The following is a 25,013-nucleotide window of genomic DNA, read 5'->3' on the forward strand; positions in this document are numbered from 1 at the left end:
TAAAGACCAAAGTTACTGAAGGGCCATGGTTCATCATTGGCACACTAATCTTCTTAAAGTGATCCATGTTGATCAGGTAGTGCAGCAGTTTCCAACCTCAAAACCTAGTGAAATTGCTGGGAATCCTCCTTTGCAACAATAACTGTAACTCTCCCAGGTCAGGCAGGCAAAACATCACAGTGGTGGCATGTACGTTTTCATGGACAATAGAGCAAACAAACTAGTCACCAGTCACAAGAGACTCTAGGGTGACACTTTATTTCATCCTGTGCCTTGGTCATGGCAAGCATTTATTTGGAGTGGGAGAGTTGAAAGTTTGAAAAATTATGCTTTAAAAAATGTCTGGAAATTGGTCTGACTCTGAGGAGAGGGTGCTGAAATCCAGTGGTGGACAAGATTAGTGTGCGCATTAATAACAGCAGAAGGAACTTGGCAGCCAGCCGCAGGGGCTACTCATCTACCATTTTTATCAAACAGGGTGATGTTTTCAGCATCTGTCTTTGCTTCAGCTATTCAGGGTTACCATGTCCAGTGTGAATACACTGAACATGGAAATTTTATGATTTGCAGCTAATAGTATGAATGGTCAAGCTGGGTGACAGTAACATGGCAGTCTTACTGGTTCAGTGTGTGAAAGGGGCTATAGCTAAACAAACCACGATGTGGCAGGTGTAGAAGTATTGCTTGTTACAGGTTCACAGTATCATGAAGCATACAGTCATATGATTGACTTAGTCGAAGAACTTATTTATATCAGACAGTTTATACCTTGCTCTTAACCCTGCTCACAGCTAGCAAGAATGACAAGACTGAGACCAAGACTGGAGAGGCCAAGAAACCCAGCACTCAGAAGACTGCAGGTAACAACCATATGCCACCTGAGTCCATGGCAAAAGTTTTGCAACAGTGACCCTTGGAAGCCTCAGGATTCAGGTCAAATTCGGTCAGATTCAGACTACCATATGTTAACTGCTGAATGTACTTTTTTCCAACATGTTACGATCTCTGTCCAACCTCTCTGACTGGTCACTGATCTAATAACCTCTCTGATCCCAAAGACTGATATTTCTGAACTACTGTGAACCCCAGTTATTGCATCATTTGTTCAGGAAAACCAATCTATGTAATCTAATTGTCATGGATTCTCATTTGTAATTTTTACAGCAACATGGTGCAAAGTGGATATAATATCTGTGGGAGGCTGATCAGAGTTCAGTCCCAGTGAGTCAATGATTGCTTTGCCAGGCGCTGATATTTCAGGCTTTCAAAGGTCATTTTGCATCCTGTTTTTGTACACAAGCCCACCACCCTACCTCATCATTAGACATTTCCTTTCCACTTCCTTGGATCTCTTGTCTAATTATCTAGTTGACTTGTCTGTTATGAAAATTTGACTTGAAATGGCAGCTGTTGTAGCTGGTCTTTCCATTCCAGCAGAGCAAAAACTTAGCAATACTTTCTCTGTCCATGCTGTCTCTGTAGCCACTCGTCCTCGTCCTCGCCCGGCCTCCACCACCACTCCCACTCCCCCGGCTGCCACTACTAATGGGGATGCCCCCACCACTCACCGCCGCCGAACCATCACCAAACCCCCTGTACCCAAGCAGACCCCTATGGAGAAGAAGCCGGCGGTGCCCCGTGCTCCACGAACCCCGCGACCAATCAACGCCCCGACACCGGACCTGAAGAATGTCCGCTCCAAGATTGGATCCATTGACAACATCAAGTACCAGCCTGGTGGAGGAAAGGTGGGAGAAACCATAAAACATAGTGTCATTATTCAAATCTAGAAAACAATGATGAAACTGTTAATTTTTTGGAATGCTGTAAAATGTTTTTCTGTGTGTGAGCCATTGATTTCCTCCTAGCTGTTGGTATTAACAACAGTTCTCACAGCTTTTATGCAGAGGGCTTCTTCAGAATTGTGACCAGCGTGGATGAATCTGCCTTTGAAGAGTTAACATAGTGTAAAATCTCATCCTGCACCATAAATATCAGTTTACCAGTTTGCAAACAAGTATTGTAATGAGTTTGAGACAGTTTGGTGAACTGCTGTCTTTCAAAGACCTTCCAAGGCACCTAGACACCAGGCTTGTCCCTGTTCACAGAAACATCCAATTATGATTTCCCAAACAACATTGTCCAGCTATTCCAATTAGATTGTTTGCATTCTGCCAGCATCTGCAATCACAAGGCTGCTTCTGCTTTGTTGTGCTGTAAAACAGATTCTGAATTTATGCAAAGATTAGGTACATACAGAGCTGATTGCTGTGGATGTGGATTTCATCGAGAATTTGAAAGGTGTTCATTACATCCCAATACCGCTCTAAACACAATGTTGCTGTCAGCACACACAAATGTCAAAATGTTGTACAGATGTCTATGCTATGTATAGCAGCAGTGTGGTGTAGCTGTGGTTAGCATTAGGGGATTAGCTGGGGAGGGATGGGGGAAAATTCTCAAAGTAGCATTCCTAATAAACCAAAAACCTAAGATAGCAGGGAGAATATGACACTTCATTCCCAACAATTCTACTGTAAAATAGGACTAAAAAAACATTCACTGGTTAACAGACATAGCTTCAGCACCTTAGTCGACAAATATAGCGCCGACCAACACCATACAGCATGAGGTGACACAGAAATACCACAGAATATCACCTCACGCACTGCAGACTCAGCAGTCATTAGCATGACAGGCTTACTGAAGAAGAAGACTTTTTGTCTGGCCACCTGTCCGTATGTTAACTGTTTACTTGTCCGTCTTTGCTCCTGTGTATCCATCCATTCCAGCCACTCTCTTCTTCCATTTTTCTCTGTCTCCCTCCCGGCCCAGAATTTAACATTGTTAATAATGTTGCCAAAAAAAGTTTTCTTTCTCATCATCTCCCCATCTCCTGTGAGCTGCACCTGTCTCACAGCTAGCTGCCAGCTGCTGTAAAACAAACACTCATAAGCAGTCACCATCGCTGTCTATTTCTTTTTCTTTCTTTCTTTCTTTCTTTCTTTCCTTCTTTCCTTCCTTCCTTCCTTCTCTCTTTCTTTCTCTTTCCTTCTTTCTTTCTTTTTGAAATTTTCTCACCCTTGCCTTGCATGTTTTGTGTTTGTCCTTTTGTGTAGTCCAGATGCACCTGCCTCAGAGTCTAGAACTAAACAACCTCTACTGCTATTTGTAGACATACACAGGAGCTGCAGATACAGCAGGCATCTCCTTCTATACACTGAATGAGATGGATTTATATTACATTTCCTTTCATATTTTCCACATTCATCCCAATACACCTTCCACCAGGCCAGGTTTATATTCCATGCAGCAGCAGAGCAGGTAGCATGCATTATTATAGCCGGAGCATACAGTCAGTTATTATGGACAATTTACTCTTTCTGACATGTTTTTCCGGTTACAGGTATGTTGCCTGATCATTGGCATATCTTTTCCCCTCCATTTCAAAGACTTGCCTCTCCCTTGTCACTTGTCATGTCTTGTCAAATTGTGCCTTAGCTGTAAGAAAAGGAGTGCACCTTTCGAAACACATAAGCACATCACTATCTGGAATCACATTGGCGATACTGACTCATTCACTCCCCAATATTGTGAATATTGGATTGATTAATCTATTGTATATTCTAATGTATTCCATTAGGCAGAAATTAATTTGTCTAACAACCTCCATCCCTCATGATTTATAAATCTTGCGATGTTTCATCTGTATAACTAATTTTAACTTAATTATCATGTTTCCTCATTGATGCTTTGTGGTTACCGAATAATTCTCACACTCTCCATTATCCTGAAATTTAACTGGCTGTTATCATCAACATATATCAGGCCATATTGTGTCGGTGATTATCTCCACTAGACAGCAGCCTGGAAGAGATCTTGGTCATTTGTGTCCCTGTTTGTGTCTGGTCATGTGTGTGTGTATCTGTCTGCAGCTAATCTCACATACCACTGGGTCTATTTCTGTGCACAGTTACGACTGTATGATCACAGACCTCTAGTGGGTGTGGTGATTCAAAACCTTCGAAAAACAAGCACTGGAGAAGCAGAGATATGCAGGCAGTGCCTCCATATTGTCCCTTTTCCTCCCCTTCTCTCGGCAGGTGACAAAACATGTGGTTGGTCTGTCCTTGTACGTATATCTGTCTCATTTACTACCGCGCCTATCAGTGTTGTGCAAGTTCACACAAGAACTAGCTCAAAGTTCACTTCACACAGATTAAAGTGATCAAGTTCACATTTATAGATAACAATTTTGAATTTTTAAGTTACAGTCCTAGAATTTAAGCAGCTCACGTTCATTTCTTCCATTTTTTTAAATGAGATGCTCTGAGCTATTCTTTTTCAGTAGAGCCTCCTCCTACCATCCATCTCCACTGCTACTGCCCACTTCCCAAACTAAAGTAATTACTGTCTACTACTGTAGAATCACAGATATTACTTCTAAAAGGCAAGAAAAACCAATATGAGTTTATGTTTTACCAATTAAACAATGTTTCATGTAGCAGGACATCTCAGACCAGATCAGTGTCTTACCCATTGTTAGTTATTTCTTGTTATCATCATCCACTTCATCATTCAACTTTATTGTCGATGTTGCTGACATTCTGAATTGTTTTTTCAGACGCAGTAAGCACAATTTGCACAAAACATGACATTTTTTCTGTTGGAATCTCTGCAGATTTGTTCATAAAACTCATTCAAATATCCATATGGTCAGGCTTCAGCAGTGCCAGTATCTGCATTGTCTGAACACACACTAGCCATGCTGCAAGCCAGTCTCTGTAAATCCTTGGCTTCAAGTGCCATAAAACAGTCTGTGAGTGTCGTTAACTCTCACTAAAGTTAACAACACTCACATTCATTGTCATTATTTGCAAATGGATACGTTCAGTTCACCATTCACCAAAAACATGAGCATGATCAGTGAACGCTGTTCTTGTAGCATCTTCATGCACAACACTGAGGACTATCGGCTAATATTTTTTGTGCACAATTATGACTGTTCAATCAAGGACCTCTCATGGTTGTGGTCGTTCAAAACCCATGATTGAAAACCCATTTTATATCGCAACTGAATGTTAGCTCAATCGTTTATCACCTAAGTCTGAGCACTGGGGAAGGGGAGATACGCAGACAGTGCTTTTGTATTTTATCTTCACCTAGTAGGGGAGGAATCATTGTCCTGTTTTGTTATGTTGTGTTTTTGTTTTTTAACTGGTTCTTATGCACAGACATACTGTCATCCAATTGGTTGTCATAACCCATATGTCTTTTTATGATCCATATGTGCACATTTATTTAATCTCTTTCCATTTAATTTGATTACATTTGCATTCTTATATTAAATTTGTTGTACAAATGTATATACACGGTATATATTATTCCTTCATTTGATTTGCAATAACTAAACTTTAGATCCCTGTATCTTTACAGCTGATCGGTGATCCCATTTAACCCAGTGTCTGTCCTTATAATTAATGAAAATTATGCATATGCCCCAAGTTCACCAAAGCTTTTGATTTGGTAAATTTATGTATCCAGTGCCCTTACGATTGGATGTAATGATCCATTCTTTTGTTTGATCAGCCCTACTGCCTAAACCCTACATATCCATTTGATTGGCTTCCATGTTCCCATGGCCCCCACTCCTCTCGCCCCCCCATTCCCCATCCCCTCGTTTTGTGGCGTGGTTGGTTGGAGGCTGTATTGACCTTGGAGTGGTTGTCTCCCCAGGTCTCCTCCACCCAGAACAACAAGACATCAGACCCCTCCACCCCTGCCGCCAAGGCCAGAGTGAGTCCCTACCATCTACAACCTCACACCTCTCACACCGATATGTCGGCCTAATTCACATCCACCCACCTTCTCTCTGCATTCACCTCATACACCAGCTTTTCCACTTCCACCCAGCATACAGTACACCTTTCTACTCCTTGAGGAAGACAGGAGGGAAGCTCAAAACAAATATGTCTCCTGTAAGTAGGTTCTAAGCACAATGGACTTTCTTCTGCCTTCCACTACCTTCTCGGCTTGTTTAAGCTCAGAACATCAATATGAACAGCAGTCCAGACTTCATTTTGTTATGATAGAGTTTCCAAACCTAAGTAACTGCACATGCCCACATCTGTCTCATTACACCCATAAACCTTTCTGTGGTTTTGTGATATTGTGGTTGTGTCTTGCATTTGGCTCAGATGATGTTCTCGTTGTCAAGATGTATTGCAGTTCTCTTGGAAGATGCCAGAGACCCACATTTTCAGGCATGACGGTGCCATTATTTGGTGCCACCTGCGTTCAAAAGCTTCATTGTCCACTAGGGCACTCTGCCCTCTCTGCACTTTTAATCTCTTTCTAATATACATTTTTTACACAAAGTTCAGAACAAGAAAATATCAAACTCCATCTTCATGAAACCAAAGTAAGACCATATCATCTATTCATTATCCACCAGGCCTACAGTATGCCATAATGCATCATCCCACAACCTTCATGCATTATTCTGTCCTTATTAACACCCTCAGACAGTCCATCTGGTCAGATATACATATATCTACCTCATATACACCCACCTTTATCCCATTATAAATCAAAATGAAAAGGACAGAGTCATTCCCTACTATGCACTTCATAATACACCATCACACCAATCACAATAGATCCCATTCAGGGCTTTGCATCTTTCTGAAACCTGGCTAATACACCCATACTGATCATCATTAGTCGAGCACTGTTCGACTAACAAGCTGCCTAACAGCACTAGAAAGACTGCAAATGCAAATGTAACTTATTTTAAACATCATCATTTGGTGCACAAAATATTTATTTATGGGCAAGGCCATGCAGCTTGACACTGGCCATTCAGCTTGGCTGCAACACATGAGATTCGTCAACAGCAAATCTGGCATGCAAGACAGAGGGCTTTCCGTCTTGACTCTTAAATCATATGAGAGAAAGCTATAATTATAAAGGACACTTTTGGGTGTGAAGGTGCGTGCCTTGGTGGACTAAAACTGAGGCATGAAATTTATTCTTACAGCTGTCAAGGAAAGGTGCTACTTGCTCGTGCAGTGCTAATTTTGAGAGCTTGTTTGCACCACAAGATGTTTGCATTTATATCTCAGTGAATAGGATGGAAATTCTGTGCTCTTAGCTCCAGGCAGTAAGGTGCAAAACTGTAAAGAAATTGTACTCACAGTGCAACTTATCCGAATCTCAGTCCCTATTGTCTATCCCTACATAACATGCACCTCCAAGTTAATGTATCTACAAGCTTATACATGCAAACACACTCATCACCAAGGACCAAATGAGTCACTTCCTTTTATATCATCACCTTGACATTAGAGATGAGCATGGCTCACTCAGTTGTGTGTTCTTACAGTGTACCTGTTTGCATTATAAAAAGATCTGTTTACTTACTTTGATACACACAATCTGGTGTTTGGAAATGGCCAGATATTTTAGGAGTTGAGACAGCTAGCATGGCTGCCCAGTGAAAGTCCAACAACGATGTTCGTATGTGATTGGCAGGCAAAATAAAAAGGCATTACAATGTGGTGTGTTTCTCCCACTTGGCCCTGCCTTTACTATCCATCATTCTACCCCAACTAAACAGGCCATTTCAATTCCTGCCATTTTACATTTACCCCTTTATACATTGTCTGTATTATATTTGTTCAGTACATCCACCCAAACTGCAGCTTTTTTGAACTGCAGCTGCTGTCATAATCTAGCCCTCCACATCATCAGTTAAGGAAAAAGTTGATGCTTTGGGTTTTACTTGACTCCTTTCCCCCATTTCCTCACAATGACAATATGGGAAAAATATTTTTATGCTTCCTTCATTTTCCTGTGAATAGAAAGCTAGCATTAGTTGCATTCCTCATTGAAATCCTGGAGACACAGCATCAGGAACATCAGGAGCTAGTGTAATTGTGCTGCTTGATTTAATTTCTTACAATGTTTTAGAGAAGAAGAACAAGAGAAACTTAGACTCTGTTTACAGGCTGCTGTTGCTGTTGCTGCTGCTGCTGTTGCTGCTGCTGCTGCTGCTGCTGTGTCAGTGTGTGTGAGTGTGTGTGTGTGTGTGTGTGCGCGCGCGCATGTGTGCGTGCATGTGTATGTGTGCGTGCATGCACGCACACGTTAACAGCTCAGTGAGTCATCCCTTGTTGGTGCCACCTGCGTCATCATGCCATTTTCAGTTTGGAAAGAGAGAGACTGAGACAGAGAGGGAAGGGGTGGTGTTTGCTGCAGGGCTTTATAAAATACAGGGAGGCAATGAAACTGATATCACAACACAACACGGTGGGAATGAGTTATGTTGTGCAGGAGAGGGGTGGTTAGGGTGGAGAGATAAGGGAGGAGCCACTTTGGTTCCTTGTTGTTGGAACTGCATTAAAGCAATAGTTCATCATTTTGAAAATGTGACATTATTTCACTTCCTCTCAAGCTGTTATGTAGTATGGCAGTGTCGGTCTTCTTCTCATCATTACTGAGTGCTCCTGCCAGGTGGACTTAAAAGTGTCATTTTCCAAAGCTATAATGCAGATGATGACTTTGAAGTGCACCTGTCTGATAGTTTTGCTCTAAGTACTGTTTATAACTGTACTTTTGCTCAGCATCAACATCCAGAAAGATCCTGTAACCTCAATGGCAAGAGGCAAACGGTCAGCATTTTGGAGCATCCAGCGAGTATCCAGCACTCAGAAATGATGCAAGGACGGTAGTACCACTACTGTCCTACATGACAGCTTCGGGGGAAGTGAAATATATATATTTTTTTCTAAATAACCATCTCTTTAACAATTGAACTGTGCAAAAAGTACCTGAGCTGCCTGGATTTAAGGAATATACCAGATTTTTAGAAGATCGACCCATTGGTCAGTTTACCCATTAGCTGATGAGACTATAGACATCAAAGTTTGCTGTGTGTTTCTGGCAGAGGCTATGATGCTCCAAGCTAACTCTTAAGCATACACTATGTTGAGTGATAGTGAGCTCAGTTCAAACACTACGTTGCAAGAGAGTAGGCTCCTTCTAACATTTCAGCGCACACTGTCTCAGCCAGGATATTTTACATGGGGGTTCCAGATGGTGTTGTATGGGAGGTTCAAAGGCCATTGGACCCACCATTGTTTTAATTCCCTTTTCTTGAAGCACATTTTCCACAAACCACATAATAAAAACTCTATGATCTGTATGTTGAAGCCCAGCCCCGATAGTTGGGTTTGTATCTGCAGTTGGAGATGAAGGTCTGGGATTTGAGGCATCTATAGGCTACACTGATTGTAAAGGCAGCCATAGATCATTACTATCATCCTGTCTCGCTGCTCTTTTCCTGATCACAGATACTGGGTCCATGCTAGCTATTCAGCTTACCCCAAATGTTAGTTTCCTATCATTCAGCAAAGTGTCTGCAAAAATGTTGGAACACAAAAGCCAGTTATCTACCAGGGGCACATGCAAGAGTACTCATCATCTCTTAATAAGTAAGGCGACCAGTGGGCTGATCTCCCCTAGATCTGGTATATTCCTTCAACATTGTTCAGTCCACCTGGCTAATCAAATGATGCCGCATGTACTAATAATTTCCGTTTCAGTTATTTTGCGTGGACCTGGACCTACACTGTGGGACAGGCTAGCAGGGTGGAAAGACATTACTCCAGCGGGCTGATATGCAGTATGCACATCGCCCCATGTGAAGCATCTAAAACAAACATGTCATATCATTTATTTTCCCTTAGTCATCACAGCCCTTGCTTCTATGCTTAGACCAATATGAGATGTGCACAAACCACTGACCATCAAATGCAATATTCTGTTGCACCTTTACTCTATCTCCTCTAGTGTTTGTCCTTTGCTTTTTTTCATCGGGGATTTAATCAGTGCCATTCTTTGGAAGAGATCTGTTGTTATTAAGACAGTATCCTTATCTTTTGGAGTTTAAGTACAATATTTCTTGGGTTTACTTTGACATGTTTTCCCATGAGCTGTGCCTTTATTTATAAGTAGCAGTTTTCAAACATTTTTTGCTACATAATCCCAAAACCATTCTCTGCCAACCTTGCTCAAGCGGCTATTGAAAAAATATTGTTACAATAAAAGGTCATAAATGCAATCATTGTGCAGCCATTAATCGACAGACCCAATTCTGTGAAGAAATATTTGACCCTTGGAGATTTTAATAACAGTAACTCTTCCGTACAAACTGCTTTGTTTTCTTGTTAATAAGCTGGCGGCTGACCTGCTCTTCTCTGCTGCTCTCCTGTCTATCTATCTGCTTCTCATACCTGTCTGCTTCTTTCTTTCTTTCTTTCTTTCTTTCTTTCTTTCTTTCTTTCTGCCTTTCTTTCTTTCTGTCATTTTTCTTTCTTTCTTGCTCTCTTGCTTGTGTGCATCTGCCTGCCTCTTTCTAGGTTCAGATAGTGCACAAAAAGCTGGACTTCAGCCATGTCACGTCTCGCTGTGGCTCCAAGGACAATATAAAACATGTCCCTGGAGGAGGCAATGTAAGTACTGCTGGAGCTGGAGGCAGACTAGTTAATGATGGATGCATACAACAAGATTTTCTCCTAATTTAGCCTCGGTTAGGCCATCCTACTCAAATATTGATCACATGATTTGACTGCTACATATAAAGAGGAAGAAATCAAAAAGAATCCCATGAAATTTTCATTTTAAGTAGCCACAAAAGACCAGATGTGTCAAAAAAGGTTAAAACAGAATTGACTTGTGTTTAAAATAGGGTGAATGCATGCTACAGTATTTAATACAGCCTGGTCAGACTGCATTCACAGAAATAGTTTTTAAGCCTTAGTCACTCAGATCTATACCGACTATTTTAATAGAGATGTGATGTGTGTTACAACGATGCTACAAAGACCTTGAAAGCAAATCAGTCTGATTTTGAGTCAGTCTTCTGTACCAGCATAGCCTGAGTTGGCCCTGATTATGCCTCTGCACAGATTTACAAAACTGAGGTTAAAATCTCATCGCTCATAAAGAGCCTAATATTCAAATTTTTGTTTGAATGGCAGCTTTGGTGTTTCATCAATTTAAGAATTTTTTTTTTTCCTTCAAATTGTCATTATCAAAAACAAAATGCATGATAAGGCTGTTACTTCCAACACTGTGAAGTAACTGAAAATGCATGTTGTGTAATTATCACATTAACTGTCGCCTCTATTTGCATGTTGGTTTGAATGGACTTCCCCATTCCCCACCTTGCTGCCCACCTTCCCAGATGTGGCTCACATCTGCTCTGACCACCTGCTGCACTATCACATTCCATCCATGAGTTACTAATCAGCTACCCAGATACTAGAGCAATGTATCATATGAAATAAAGCTTACCATAAACACTGACACACTTTAAGTCCCTACTAGATAATATTATAGTATAATACACCCACAATTTCCTTGTTAGTCAGGCCTAATTTTTTTACCAAAAGGGGAAAAAATCTCATGTATTTTCGTCAGTGATTATTGGAGAACATTTCCAAGGACAAGCATCACCTTTTCAGCATTCAACTATTCAACAATAGTTTTTTCTCAATGAAAATTTGTCTAACAGCAGTTTTGTTGGATGACTGTTACTAAGCCCACCACCCTACTATTACTTTGCCTTTAATCAAAAGATTTCCAGAGCTTTTAAAATGACCAAGGGCCATTGTTTGGGAGGGTGTGAATCAGAATAAAATTATTATAGCGCAGCCCCAGAATCTTGTAGCTTGTTTTGTTTTGTTTTTGTATTCAGACCTAACTGAAGAGCTAAGAGCATATCTGAACCATTTTAACATGCATCTGTCTGAACACACAATTTGATCAGTCCCACGTATGGACAGCCTTGTCATTTCCTTTAAGAGCATAACATCGGAGTATATGTTCAAGACATGGTTACAATGTTTTTAGTTAAAAAATACTAAAAATAGCACGTTAGTTAGTAATAAAAAGGCTACAGAGGAAACAAGACAAATTCAGGTCAAAGAGGAACCTACAGAGGAGAGAATCAACAGAAGATGGATGTTGTTTTGTACTTCATCCTCCCACATATCCCATTGTGATTTCATGCTCTCTATAAGTGGGCCAGGTGCATAACAACAGATGGCAATTGGTTCAGAAAACAAGCAAAAGAGAGGACGTTGAAGTTCGGATGCATTGCACTGTGACCAGAAGATGATGAGAGACCCCCATCTTTATGTGACATTTTTATGAATGAATGAAGTGTAAGAGTACTGTATTGTAATGTGTACGCTTATCCAGGTGCAGATCTTGAATAAGAAGGTTGATCTGAGCAAGGTGACATCCAAATGTGGATCCAAGGATAACATCAAACACAAGCCAGGTCAGACTGAAAACAGTTGTGCTCTATTCTCTTTTATGCTCCTCTCTTCAAGCTTAGTTAATTCTATTCAGTTCTATTCCCATATTAATCTCTTTCTCTTTGCCCCAGGTGGTGGTGATGTGAAGATTGAGTCCCATAAGATAAACATCAAGGCAAAGTCTAAGATTGGATCCCTTGACAATGTGGGGCTGGAGACGGGCAACGGACACGCCAACGGACACGTCAAGGTTTAACACCATCACTCTGAGAATGCTGACTCATTGTGTTTTTACACACTTACACCACTAGATGGTGTGGTAACATGAGAGGATACTATATAAAACCCTCATCTGGTGTGTGTGTCTTTGTCTTCATGACTGCATGCCTGCCTGTGTGTTTGTGTATGTGTGATTGTGTTCCTGTATGGGTGTGTTTATTGTCATGTATAGGAGGAGAAGGCAGAGGGGAAAACATCATCACCCCCAAATGGGGCTCCAACAAAAGGGGCAGAGAACGTTGCCATGGCAACTGCACCAGGAAGTGTTGCTAAGGAAAATGGAGTTAAGGAGCCCACACCTACTCCATTCGGGGGGGACGGACTGAGGGAGCCCCTTTGCATGGACAAACGCATCCCTGAGACAAGTATGTGTCCCCCCATAGACACACACACACACACACACACACATGCACACATACACACATGCATGCTCACATGTACTTAAAAACAAATTAATCCGCCTTGAAAGAAATTATTTATGATTGATGATCAATGGTTTTAAAAATTTGTTTGCCTAGAGAGAATTATGAAAAACACAAGTATTGGGATAATGGTTAGAACTGCTGGCAATGTAATAATAACATTGCCAGATTGATCTTATGTCATGTTGTACAGTTAGGCAAAAACAATAGTAAATGACAAAAAACAGCCAGTGTTGTTGCTGGGTAAACTGGCACTGCGCAGTCGGCTAATGGAGTGCCAAACATCTGCTACCCCATGTGATTGCCTGACTCTGTCTAATGCAGTACAATACAATGACTTTCAAACACTGGGTCCGCTTTAGACCCACTTCTGGGTCCCAGCATGAGACAGGCGGATCATGAGAAGGCATCCTGCATTTTTTATCAGTAACAGAGGGTGAAAATTTTTAAATCATGCAACGTAGGCACAACTTCTATTGTATTTCCATGTATTGGGCCTTATAATGCACTACTGGGCACGATGCCCTGTGCAAACAAAGATGACTGGAGAATGGTTGCAGCCTTTTTAACGACCTGACACAGATAAACTCTTAATGCCCAGAGCTGCTGATGTGCTGGCAAAACAAAAACCCAATAAGGATCATACTCCAAAAACAAAAGAAGCACCACATAGTATGATTCAATGTAAGTTGAATCATGCTGTTTTGCCTGTCAAAGACCTGATAGAAGGTGAGGAAGCCCCGATATGTGCTTTTTGTTTGAAAAGTTAGCATGTGGTGACATTCATTTCCCTAGACATTTAAATGACATGTAATGTCCAATAAATATGAATGTTACTGATTTGCTCATATTGCATTAAAGACAATGTTTTACAAATAAATCTGGAGAAAATATAGAAGTATTCTAATATAAGTACATTGGAAGCATAACTACTTTTTTGACAACTTTATTTCACTTCACAAAGGTCACAGGACCAGTAGTGCCTCTACATGTGGGTCCTAACATGAAAACGTTTGGGAACCTCTGGTCTAATGGATATCCAGCTGTGATTATAACATAGCGAAAAATAAGGTGCTTTATTTATATTTTGATAAATCATAAGAACATGCTCCAGACAGTAAAGCCCTATTACCCACAGACCAGCTGGCTAGTAAAAGTTTCACTCTGGAAATTTCCAGAGTGAAGTACCTTTCTACAACTTGATTTTCAATTTTCAGCTCATTTTCATCCTTTCCCTCTCCCCTCTGTGCGTCCTTTTCTGTTCTCTCATCGCTTCCCTCCCTCTTTATATTTTGCCTCCACAGATTGAGTCCCAGTGGCATGTAGATTTTGGCAGGAAATGCACGGCACTCGCCCACCTGCCAATCAACCAACCAACCACGGCGCAGTCACCCCCCTCTGGCCCTGCCCTTCATCTCGCCCACTGCAGCACCGAACTGACCAATCGCCTCTCAGTGTTTCTCTGGGGTCCACCTGCCAGCTTCCTGCTAACAACCCTGACCTTTTGACCTCTTGATGACCTTTGATTGACCTTTGAACCTGCCGACCGCAGAGCAGAGCACTTCCTGTTTGTCTGTGTTTCTCTGTGTGGGGTTTCACCAGCTTTTCTCCTGTGAGCATCCCCAGCACCTGCTGGCTTCAAGGTCCTGAAAGCCCAAGCCTGAACCCTAACAACCCCACCACAACCCTCCCACTAGTGTAGTCAAGGGTGTAAGGAGCTATATAGAGCAAAGCCAAAATTTTCTCTGGGGTAACAAGAATTAGCATATTCCCGCCTATTAGCCTAATTACTACTGACCCACATAAAACCAGCCCTGATATTTTTGTGGTCCCAGTTGTAGGCCTTCAGGAACCAGAACCACTTCCAGGCTCTGTCCGTATCAGCTATGCTAACCCTGCTCTTTGCCCTCCATACCCAGCCCGTTTCTGCAAAGTCCCATACCACACAGACCAGCTGAGGGCTAGATTCCTGGCTATCTAGCTGGCTAACCAATAAAGTACACAACAGAACAGGACAAGGATTTTAATCATCTATCTTAAATCACCGCATTCAGCACAAGATCCATCCAGCCAGCAACTATGTCGAGGTCTATCTGCTGTTCTACACAGTGCATTTCTATAGGTTATTTCATAGCTTACTCGTCAGTCATTACCTCTTTTGTTACTTCTCTTAGCATCATCATGGCATTTTGTTTCAAGCAGTGAATATCAGTAAAATTAATACCCTTATGCTCACAGCTAGCAGCAATTGGCACAAGAGGACGAGGGCTCATCTAGAAGAGAATGGGTAGATCTGAGGACAGACTTCTGAATCAGTACAGAGAAAAACTTCCAGGATTTTAGTATATTTAACGCAGTGAGATGACAAATGACTGCAACAAGTCAGTTTAGTATGGTATGATGAGATGGCTAAAATTATTTTATGGCCAACTGTGAGCAAGGTCATAGTTTTGGTAAGTAGGGAGCGCTTGTGCTCGTCTGGAAGGGGCTGGCTCAAACAGTATTCAGCATTGAACTGTTTGACCCAGCAGGCACGTATTTGACATTGGGCCACAGTACTTGATGTTTCAGTAGAAAATATGACTTCAGCCTAAACGTTTTACCTTGAACAGGTTTAATTAACCCTTTAAAAGGAGCGTAAAATTGTGGAGTGAACCTGCTAGCTGCTGCAGCTTTTATTCCAATGACCTCAAAGCACAGTAAAGTCAGTGCCATAAATATAGCTGCAATCCACCCACCATGTCACCGGCTGCTATATAATTCACTGTAACACAATGACATGATAATAACTAAATCCTCACCATTAATTAGGTATATACACAGGTTTATTGAGTATACCATCCCATTATTGGGGTATAAATCATACTCACATCTTTCTGGACATATTGAGTGTATACTGTCTTCCTGTACTTAATCCGCGCTCACATTCTAGTGATGAAACTAAACATTTAAACAGATTCAGATCAGTCCTGGTCAATGTAGCACAGATCCACAGACTTCAGTGGATATATATGGCTTCCCAGTTTAGCTTGGTTCAGTTTGGTTTGGGTTGAATACAGTTAAAATGAAATGTAAAAAAAAAAAAAAAAACCTTTAAAATTTTTTTTCCATTACTAGCCTGATTAACTCCTATCTTTTCTAACCTAACTCCTAATGAGACTATATATTGAGATTAAATATCCAGAGGGCACCAAACCCGTGTCAAACCTTTTGTATGACAAAATAACTCGGTTCATTACAACAAGACCCCTATGCATCGTAAAGTCTTGGGGATCAAGCTCCATGATTAACCCTTTAGCTTTAGCTTTAAACTTTCTCAATATGCTGACGTTTTCACCAGGCATTCAACCATGCTCGCCTACCAACAGTACCCCAGTCTCCCACCGTGTCCAAGCATGTGGGGCTTCTAACAAAAGCCACTGTGTATCTTTAGTGTGTTGGCATCAAAGCCCTGTTGTGTCTTCATAACAGTGACCCCCAAACCCTGTTGTATGTTTCAGAGTGAATCCCCCTCACGCTCCCATAAAGCTCCACCACGGAGGACCCCAGAAGCCACCCTGAGCTGTAGCTAACGTATGCAGTCCATCAAGTGTGGCTATTAGAGACAGGCAGGCAGCACCCCTTCTTCTCTAGTGCATGTGGCACTTCTTGGTCATGTGGTTCAACCCAGTGGATAGGGAGCAGGGCTACAGAGTCACGCCCTCTTCTTTAAATCCTCCTACTAGCCAATAACGTCTTAGATTCCTATCCGTGAAGTGTGGTAACTTTATTCACACATATACACACACATATGCAAGCACACACGCAAGCACAGATATATACATGAAAGCACACAACACGTTCGCCCGTGTGCAGGCGCATGCTCACACACACACAAACACACACACACATACACATATACACCCAAACAGAATCCAGCACTCTACAGTTAAATAGTATGCTATTCATAAAAGCATCTTTCTCTCCGTTCTAACAACAAAACCCACTCTGTATTGTGTTTTGATGGTCTACTGCTGATATCGTTAAAAACAATGATGAGCTGTGTCGTTGTGTTGTTCCCATCATAGTCATTGTCAGACATCTTCATCATAGGTTCACCGTCATCCCAGCCTTGTTCCCGTCCGTTTCCTCTTCCTGTGTTTCACTACAGCTCTGACAGCAATACAGTGATCGTAGCTGGGAACGCCTCCTGTTGCACATGCATACACGTGAACTGCAGACAGAGAGAGATGGAATGACAGAGGGACCACGGGAGTTAGTACACAGGCAGTCAATAGAGGTGAATTCTCTTACAGGAGGTTCTTACAGAAAGTCATCTTAAGGAAAGAAATTTTATATTCATGGCAATCTGGAGCTTGGAAGTTTCCACTGAATGATGTTAGAACTTTAAACTCATTTGCATTCATGATGTAAAGCAGGCTACAACCTACTGATGCTGCAACCAAGCCAATCTAGGTGACCACTGCATGAAAGCAGAGGCAGAAGATAACATCACATCTCTAGTTTTCTCGCTAGTTAATGTCGCTGGCAGAATTTTTGTTCTACATCAGTAATGTAGTGTGGTGTCACTGGATCTACAAACATCCTGAATAACATTGGAAACATTGTCTAAAGTCCAGTCACCTGTATTAGTTATGTGTTTTAATATTTTTGCGATCAGAAACCACCCTCTTCCTGTTTCAACTTGCCATGAATGCAGCATCATTTCAGGACAAATGAACCAAGACTGTTTCGCTAGTGGTCAAACAGAGCTGGGCTTGAAATTTGAAGTAGGCTTTTAAGCAAATGAATCTGTCCTTGTAAAACATAGATCCACATTAAAAAGAATCTATGAGGGGGGAAAAAGGTTATAGCACACTCTGTTTTAAAGAAAAGTTAAATCAAAGGTTGAGAACGTAAAAGTGTTAATCATAGTCAAACGGGAACACTATTTTTCTTCAGTCATTAAATGTCTGAAATATGATTTGATCTGATTCATGAATTGTTGAAGAAAGCACTTTTTTTTAGCACTTTCTGTTGTTTTACCAAATGACCTAAATTCAGTTTTGTATTGCAGGTTTTAGTGAAACAACACTGTGATATGATTTACAGGGTCCAGAGCGTTATTGTACGTCACAAAGGTCAAATGAATAGAATCAGCAACTCCCATTGGGAAAGGTCCATTCCACACACTCCACTTATATGCATGGTGCATTAAGTCTGGGATGGCTTCAGGACAAACAGTGAAGGATTAGTGATGCTTTTGTGGCCTGTTGCTGAAGTTGTCAGATGCGTGAAGTGTTGTTACTGCATTCAACCTATAGAGAGCGCTGCTTAGCCTCTGAAACACTGATAGTCTGGCTTGTAGCTTTTTTTTCTTTCTTTCTTTTTAATAGGCTGACTGAGACACACAACTGTGGTGGACCTCAGTAGGATCATTTTGTCATCTTAAAAAAGCCCACCTCTTGATGGCCACTATATGACTATATTATTGTGTCTGGAAAAGTAAATACTATCAGTCGAATTAACTATGTACAGTTCTCCTTAAATCTTCAAAGTCTTGTGTTTGTCTTACTCTATTTTGTTCCTTTTTCATACACTGGAGTGATACAAAGCTGCTTTACTGTATTATGGTAAAATATTGTCTACTGTGAGTGTGTGCTTTCGGGAGACAAATAGTCATGGTAGTTAGGTGTAGCACTGATAATCAAAGACAAGCGGTCAAATGTTCAACAATAAAAACTAGACACCTGAAAGCACCTTATGACAGTATTTGATGAGGTATTGTTCCCACAAAAACACATTCCCGTGAGTTTCTGAAGAAGAAAAAAACGTTTGTGGATCACATGTGAAACAAGAATGTGAATATTCCTTTAAGAATAGGAGCAACATGGGATGAAAGCACTTTGATAGGTCCTGCACCGAGGTGTGGATGCAGTTCAGTAGTAACACCTGTAGTCTTAACGTGTCTTGGAAGCTTGACGTGAGAGTGAGCTACCGTGTGATTGAAAGAGCTGATGTTGTGTATCCCGGATGATGCAGTCAGTATCCTTTCATCTCATTGGTCAAGTGGATTTTAGTGGAATATTGGTTGTTGGTGTTGTGCTATTGGCTATGATGGTCTTAAACTCAACTCTACAGTCTGCCCTCCTGTTGTACTTGTTAGGATTAACTGGTTCTTACATTCTGGCCAAGCTACAAAGTTGATCTTCAAGTTGATGATCATGAAAATGTGTTTTTTTTTTTTTGTTTGTTTTGTTTTTTTTTTTTGGTTTTTTTTGTCACTTATATGCCAAGTTAAGGTTAAGCATTAAGGTTAGGCCAGGGGTGTAGTTCAAAGGGTTAGGTTTATAACTACCCAGATTTAATTTAGGGTTAAGAAAAATGTTAAAGGACTACACTGTCTTTTTTGGGACTCTGGCCCACTGGTCACTTTACACATTATGTGACAACCAGCAAAATCATCTGTTTCTCCAGAAGATAGTTCTGTCTAGTGGTGATTCTGACACATTAACATCCAGTATATTACACCCTATGTGATTATCTGTTGTCATAAAAGTGGAAGAAGCAGAACTTGTAGCAGCTTAAAGGCTGGATTGGTACTTGACTTACCCACTTGTAACTCAACACTAAACCACAAACTCTTGAAAACTTCTGCTGCACTGCCCTCTAGGGGTTGAAACTTTCAGGCATGCTGTCCTTCTGGCCAACCAGTGATGTGGTAGCAGGTATTTTTAGCAGCTGTCAGTGGTCAAGTACCTGCAGCTATATCACTGATTGGTTGTGGCCCTAAGGGCAAAATGCCTTGAAGTTTCAACTCCTAGAGGGCAGTGCAGAGGAGGTTTTCTGCTGGTGTTGAGTCACTGTGTCATATTCCACATCAAAACCTCCCAGGCTTGTTTACTGGTAAAATAGACATAAAATTTAACAAAAAATGGACTTTAAGTGGCATAAAATCTTTCTTTCTTCCCTGCACAGCTTTGAAACAACATTTCTCATGGAATTTATTTGTCTACATAGGAAGTTGGCAAAGTTATCCTGACAGATAAACTTTTTGCGCTATTGATTCGTAATGGACTTCATGATTTTGTTTTTATAAGTTATGAATCTACAGGTCATCTTTACCAGCTTTGGTAACAGTTTTATTGTCATACTTTGGATAATGCTAATCAAGCATTACTACATGCACCAGACAGCTATCCACTGGAGACACTGAGATAATTTTGGTGTCAGTCCTCTCATCACATAATGGTGACCAAAGACCAAACTGCCAAAAAGTCAATTAATGTTAATTTTAGGGTTAAAGCACGATAAGGATTGTACGATAAAATGTTTGTTTTAACGACCACAATAATGATAGAGTTAAGACTAATTTTATGTAAAGCTTGGTTTGGTAAAAAGAAAGGTCCAGCTCTGCAGCTTGGACAGAATATAAAATCTGGCATCTCTCTGATGTCGCTTCACAACTGTTTAACCCCCCAGTTATAGCGCTTTCTTACCACCCTTACACTAATCCTTCACACTGTCCCCTGTATATAGACACCACCATGTTTTTATCACTACAGAAGTAACTAAAATAAATTAAAATAAAAAAATAAAAATAAAAAAAAAACAACTGGTTTATTGACAGGGTGTTGTGGATGTAGACAGATGAGCTTTCACGTTCATGAACCTGTTATCATTAACGTTAATAATAGTATAAGATTGAAAACGCAAGGGAGGAAAAGTGTTCTTTTCTTTTTTCAGAGTCTGCCTTTTTTCCAACAAGAAAAGGGCTGCTGAAGTTTCAAGAATGTTTTTAAAATGTATTGTATTAAAGATGCGAGATTATGAATAAATGTATGAGATTTGCCTCTGTTCTGTTTTGGAAGATAGACCACAATATGGAAACACTTACTGTATTCAAATCGATGGGCAGGAGGGAAGGCAGTGTGTGTCGAGTTCTTTATGGTCTCAGCAAACTGGAAATGAATGAGCAAGTGGTCACAATGAGGCTGGACCAAGACTAAAAATGTCAAGTCTGTGTCATAGAGCTGATCTTATGGCTGCATAGAACAGAAACCGTGCAGAAATATGGAAAAACAGAAGTAACAGGCTTTGCGCAATTGGCTGGTTTATCAAAAGAGAGCAAAGCAATCGGATTCTGGTGAACTAAGAAGTAGAAGTGCTCAGATGAGGTCAGAGGTCATGCTCTGCACCACATGTGGCACTTGACACACATTGCCCAACCCTTACTCCCTCATAAAGCCACCCCCAGTTAGGCTAACAGTAACCAGTACTAGTCTTTTGGCATGTGGTAGAGAGTAATGTTCTGTGTTAGACAGCTCCTACATAGACACCTTGACATACCTACCAACACACAGCTGACCTAAGGGAACACTTGGACCAAACTGTCCAAGGACTGAAAATGATGGAAAATTCTGACTAACTTGTCCTGTTGTTGAAATGGAAAATTGGAAAAACCTATTAATGATGAGCTAAAGCATAAGCAGTTACTAAATGTTAATGGAAAAAAGGAGTAAAGCAGAAAAGAGGGAGTGTTGGTAGATATGCACCTGGAGCCCCTAGCTGTGTCTCCCACCTACAGAGGCATGTCGGCATCCCCAGTACTGAAAACTGGCCTCTTCTACATGGAGAAACTAGCAGTCATGTACCCAGTGAAAGCAACATGGATAGAGATTGCAGTTGTCTAGCTTTAGTTACATTGTTAAGGGCAGGAACCTGATTGGTTTTGACTGCAGCACTGACAAATGTTGAGTTACTTTGAACTGCTCTGGAGTGTCGGCCTTATGCCCAAATTGCCATTACAAATTGAAAGGAGGCAAGAAAAAGAATCTACTTTTCAGTATTGTGGAACGGCCGCACTGTAGTGTGTATTGTATTACTCTATAGGGCACAACACTATAGCAAGAGCATGCAGAAGACAACAAACTGCTGGTTGTTAGAGGCATTTGTCCTATTAGATAGAGCTCATCCCCCCTCCCCCTCCCCCCCGCCCCCTTCAATCTGAGATATAATGAATATTTGGTATGAAAGAGATGTTCATTGTGATTAATTGTTAACTAGTGATGTGAATATTAATCATAAAATTAAAAAGATGAACAAAAGATTAAGAAGTGTGGGTTGAATCATTTCAAATGCACAAATCACTTTTATTATTTTTTTTTTTTAAAAAAACCAAGTTAGATTTCAGAGGCTGTTGGTAAACTATTCTGTGTAACAACTGGTACATGCTGTCCTTTTGCTGTAGCTGAGGTTCATGAGCCGGGCCATACCTCAATTCCACCTCTTCCTGCTTTGAATTAGGCCTTGCCTTCCTGCCTTGCACCACTGTACATTCTTCCATACCAGTAGCCTCCCTGCTGGTTCACAGTTTCAGCACTGGGATGACAATACAGTCCTCAAAGTGCTCTGCCAATATCTCCTCAGTCCAAAACAACAAGTAGCACTGCCAGCAGCCTCTTCATTCAGGGCTACACCACCAAGGTAACATAATCCAGTCCTCAGTTTGCACCACCAGCATCTAACACTCTCAGCTGGCCTTAATAAAGTCACATCCTCTGGTAATGAAGTGTCGCAAAGTATCCTTGATTGAGCATTGCAATTACAATGTGATACAGTCCTAGAAGGATGTCTACTCGTTGAAGTGACAGATGAAGAGAGGAAAAGTATGAAGGAAAAAAGTAACATAAATAAAAGATACTGTAAAATATACACAGTACAGTGGAATCCGCATGTAGAGATCAAGATTACCATGATCAAGCACTTACATGGATCAAAAGCCAGCGACAGAATCACGCCTATACTAATGCTGTTAAAATATTGTCTTACTGTAATCAAGTTGTCCAAGTGTTCAGTTTGGGTCTTTTCATATATGTAAATGTATACATGAAAAGAAATGAGTGAAAAATGAAAACTAACTTCTTTTTTTTTTTTTTTTTAAGAGGAGCACTTTAACCATTGCCAAGCTGTTGCCTCTACTACTGACGTGAGTACATTTGTAAACACAGTGATCTGTAAAGCATCACTTAAAAGCCTACTCCCAATTATTGGCCAGATATATACATCAATCCTTCAAATTAAAACTCAAAACAGCTGTGGACTCATCCTGCCAAAATCACTGCACCGGATAATTAGACTGTACTGTATTTTGCAACAGCCAATACAATTCAGTAAATACTAGCAACCATGTCTGTTTCGTATTCAAATATCTGTCAACTGCAAGAGAAAAAAATGTACTGCATAAGGTATAGTATAGTAGGCTTGAAGGTTTCTCTTGAACATAAAAGAATAGGCTAACTATATCATAGGGTCTGGTAAACTATTCCATAGTGATGCATGGTGACGTACAGTATTTTTATGAAGCCTACATGTTAGTAGTGTAGCCTGTACTAAACTGAATGCAGTGGAGTGGATGAGAGGACGCCAGCAGGGGGCGCAGCACCGAGGCAGCATGGCTGGGAAGCGGACTTGGTTTTCCCCGGAGAAGGAAAGAGCTGAAACCAGAGGTAAAGTTATTTACATAATTTACCGGGGAAACCAGGACATACCACCTTGAACCGGGACAACTTGGAAGTCTCAAACTTATCACATATATGATCAGTGTGTAAAATTGTGGCCAATTTGTTACAGGGGTAGTCAGCGCTAGTGTCTATAGCTACTGTGAATACACAGAAATTAAATGTTCAGCTTCAATTTCTGTAGTCCCGGTAATTATTAAGTGTGTATAGAGGTCACATCCAGGGGTGGACTGGCAGCACCGGCCGGTCTTTTTTTTTTTTTTTTTTTTTTTTCCCCTTTTTGCTTGTAATCTACTGTTGTTCCATATCCAGACCGATAGGTGGCAACAATGCGCAGGTAGGCCCTTAGATGCGCAGGCTTACTCGCCACTCAGCAGTGTCAAAGATACTCGTGGTAGTGTGTGCCTGTGTGCAAGTTGAGATGACTAGAGAGAGACCATGGATACCACTTGTGTTGCTAACCCTAAAAAAAAGGAAAGAAAATGGTGGGGCTGAGAAGGTAAGAGAGAAAAAAATTAGGCAGTTAGAGAGTGAAGCATCCAAACGTAGGGATGCAAACAGCGCGCCGAAAAGCGCAACTCGCTTTTTTCGTGGCCATTTGGGTGACTTGTGTGAATCGTGCAGATCCGATGAGGGTTTTTTGTGTGTGTGTGTATGTGTGTGTGGGGAGGGGGGGCTAATCGATCACGGAATCGCGGAATTAGCCAAATAAAACGCGGAATTTGACATAATAACAACTGCACCGGCACCGCACAAGCCAAAAGGCAGAGAAACTCTCCAGCTGCAGCAGCGCACTGACATAGATTGTGTAACAAAGAGAGTTGCCACTCTGCTCTATTTTCACTGGCTAACAGCAGCATTGGCTTAGCTTGTCTATTCAGAGAAGAGGTATCACTTCGGCTTATTTTTCAATCTGTGTTATCACAGGCATACCACTGCTCATTCATTGGTAGCTGAATTGTTAGGTCTGTTTGATAAGTAATTTACATTTTTAAAACAAATAATTTAACATATTGTTAAGTTATTGGAGTCAAGCTTACTGGTAAACATCTACTCCTTCAAGATAATTTATTATGTTATGCAACTCATAAACATACACTAACACTACACAGCGAGTGTTTGACCAACATATCTCCTCTGTGCTACAAAAGATCCGTGGTAAACCGGGGCCGGGCTTAGTCAAAGTCCAGGGCTGTTTTTTAGTCCCAGTCCGCCCCTGGTCACATCACATGGTACAAGCTCCGTTTGAGTGAATGAAAGGTTATGAAAACCGACACTGCTTCTTCTCCACAAGACGCACATTTTTCATTTTTGGTGCGTGGACGCAGGTCAAAAGCTCTGCGCCCTGGAGCCTTGGGAAGTTTTGGCCATTCATTGCAGCCATGGTAATTCCTGAAATATACAAAAGCCATAGCACACTATTCCCGACTGAGATGGACGTTTTCATAATTATAATGTCATAGGTATCTTCGAAACTGTGGGAGGAG

At 41.0% G+C, this 25,013-nt stretch overlaps 1 protein-coding gene across 7 annotated transcripts in view; it reads left to right on the top strand.

Moving 5' to 3' along the window:
* The window catches only part of map4l (microtubule associated protein 4 like), a 221,665-nt gene extending 199,546 nt beyond the window's left edge, over positions 1 to 22,119 (top strand). For 5 of the 7 annotated variants that reach the window (XM_030074008.1, XM_030074009.1, XM_030074010.1 and 2 more), the window contains 8 exons: positions 792 to 860; positions 1,483 to 1,748; positions 5,737 to 5,796; positions 10,422 to 10,514; positions 12,268 to 12,349; positions 12,458 to 12,576; positions 12,778 to 12,970; positions 14,332 to 22,119. In XM_030074008.1, the coding sequence (XP_029929868.1) occupies positions 792 to 860; positions 1,483 to 1,748; positions 5,737 to 5,796; positions 10,422 to 10,514; positions 12,268 to 12,349; positions 12,458 to 12,576; positions 12,778 to 12,970; positions 14,332 to 14,336 (887 nt within the window). In that variant the 3' untranslated portion in view covers positions 14,337 to 22,119. The remainder of the gene's footprint in view (positions 1 to 791; positions 861 to 1,482; positions 1,749 to 5,736; positions 5,797 to 10,421; positions 10,515 to 12,267; positions 12,350 to 12,457; positions 12,577 to 12,777; positions 12,971 to 14,331) is intronic. The other 2 variants (XM_030074006.1, XM_030074004.1) reach the window with 2 other exon arrangements.
* The last annotated feature ends 2,894 nt before the right edge of the window (positions 22,120 to 25,013 follow it).

This window comes from Myripristis murdjan, chromosome 17, assembly GCF_902150065.1.
Source record: "Myripristis murdjan chromosome 17, fMyrMur1.1, whole genome shotgun sequence".
NCBI lineage: Eukaryota > Metazoa > Chordata > Actinopteri > Holocentriformes > Holocentridae > Myripristis > Myripristis murdjan.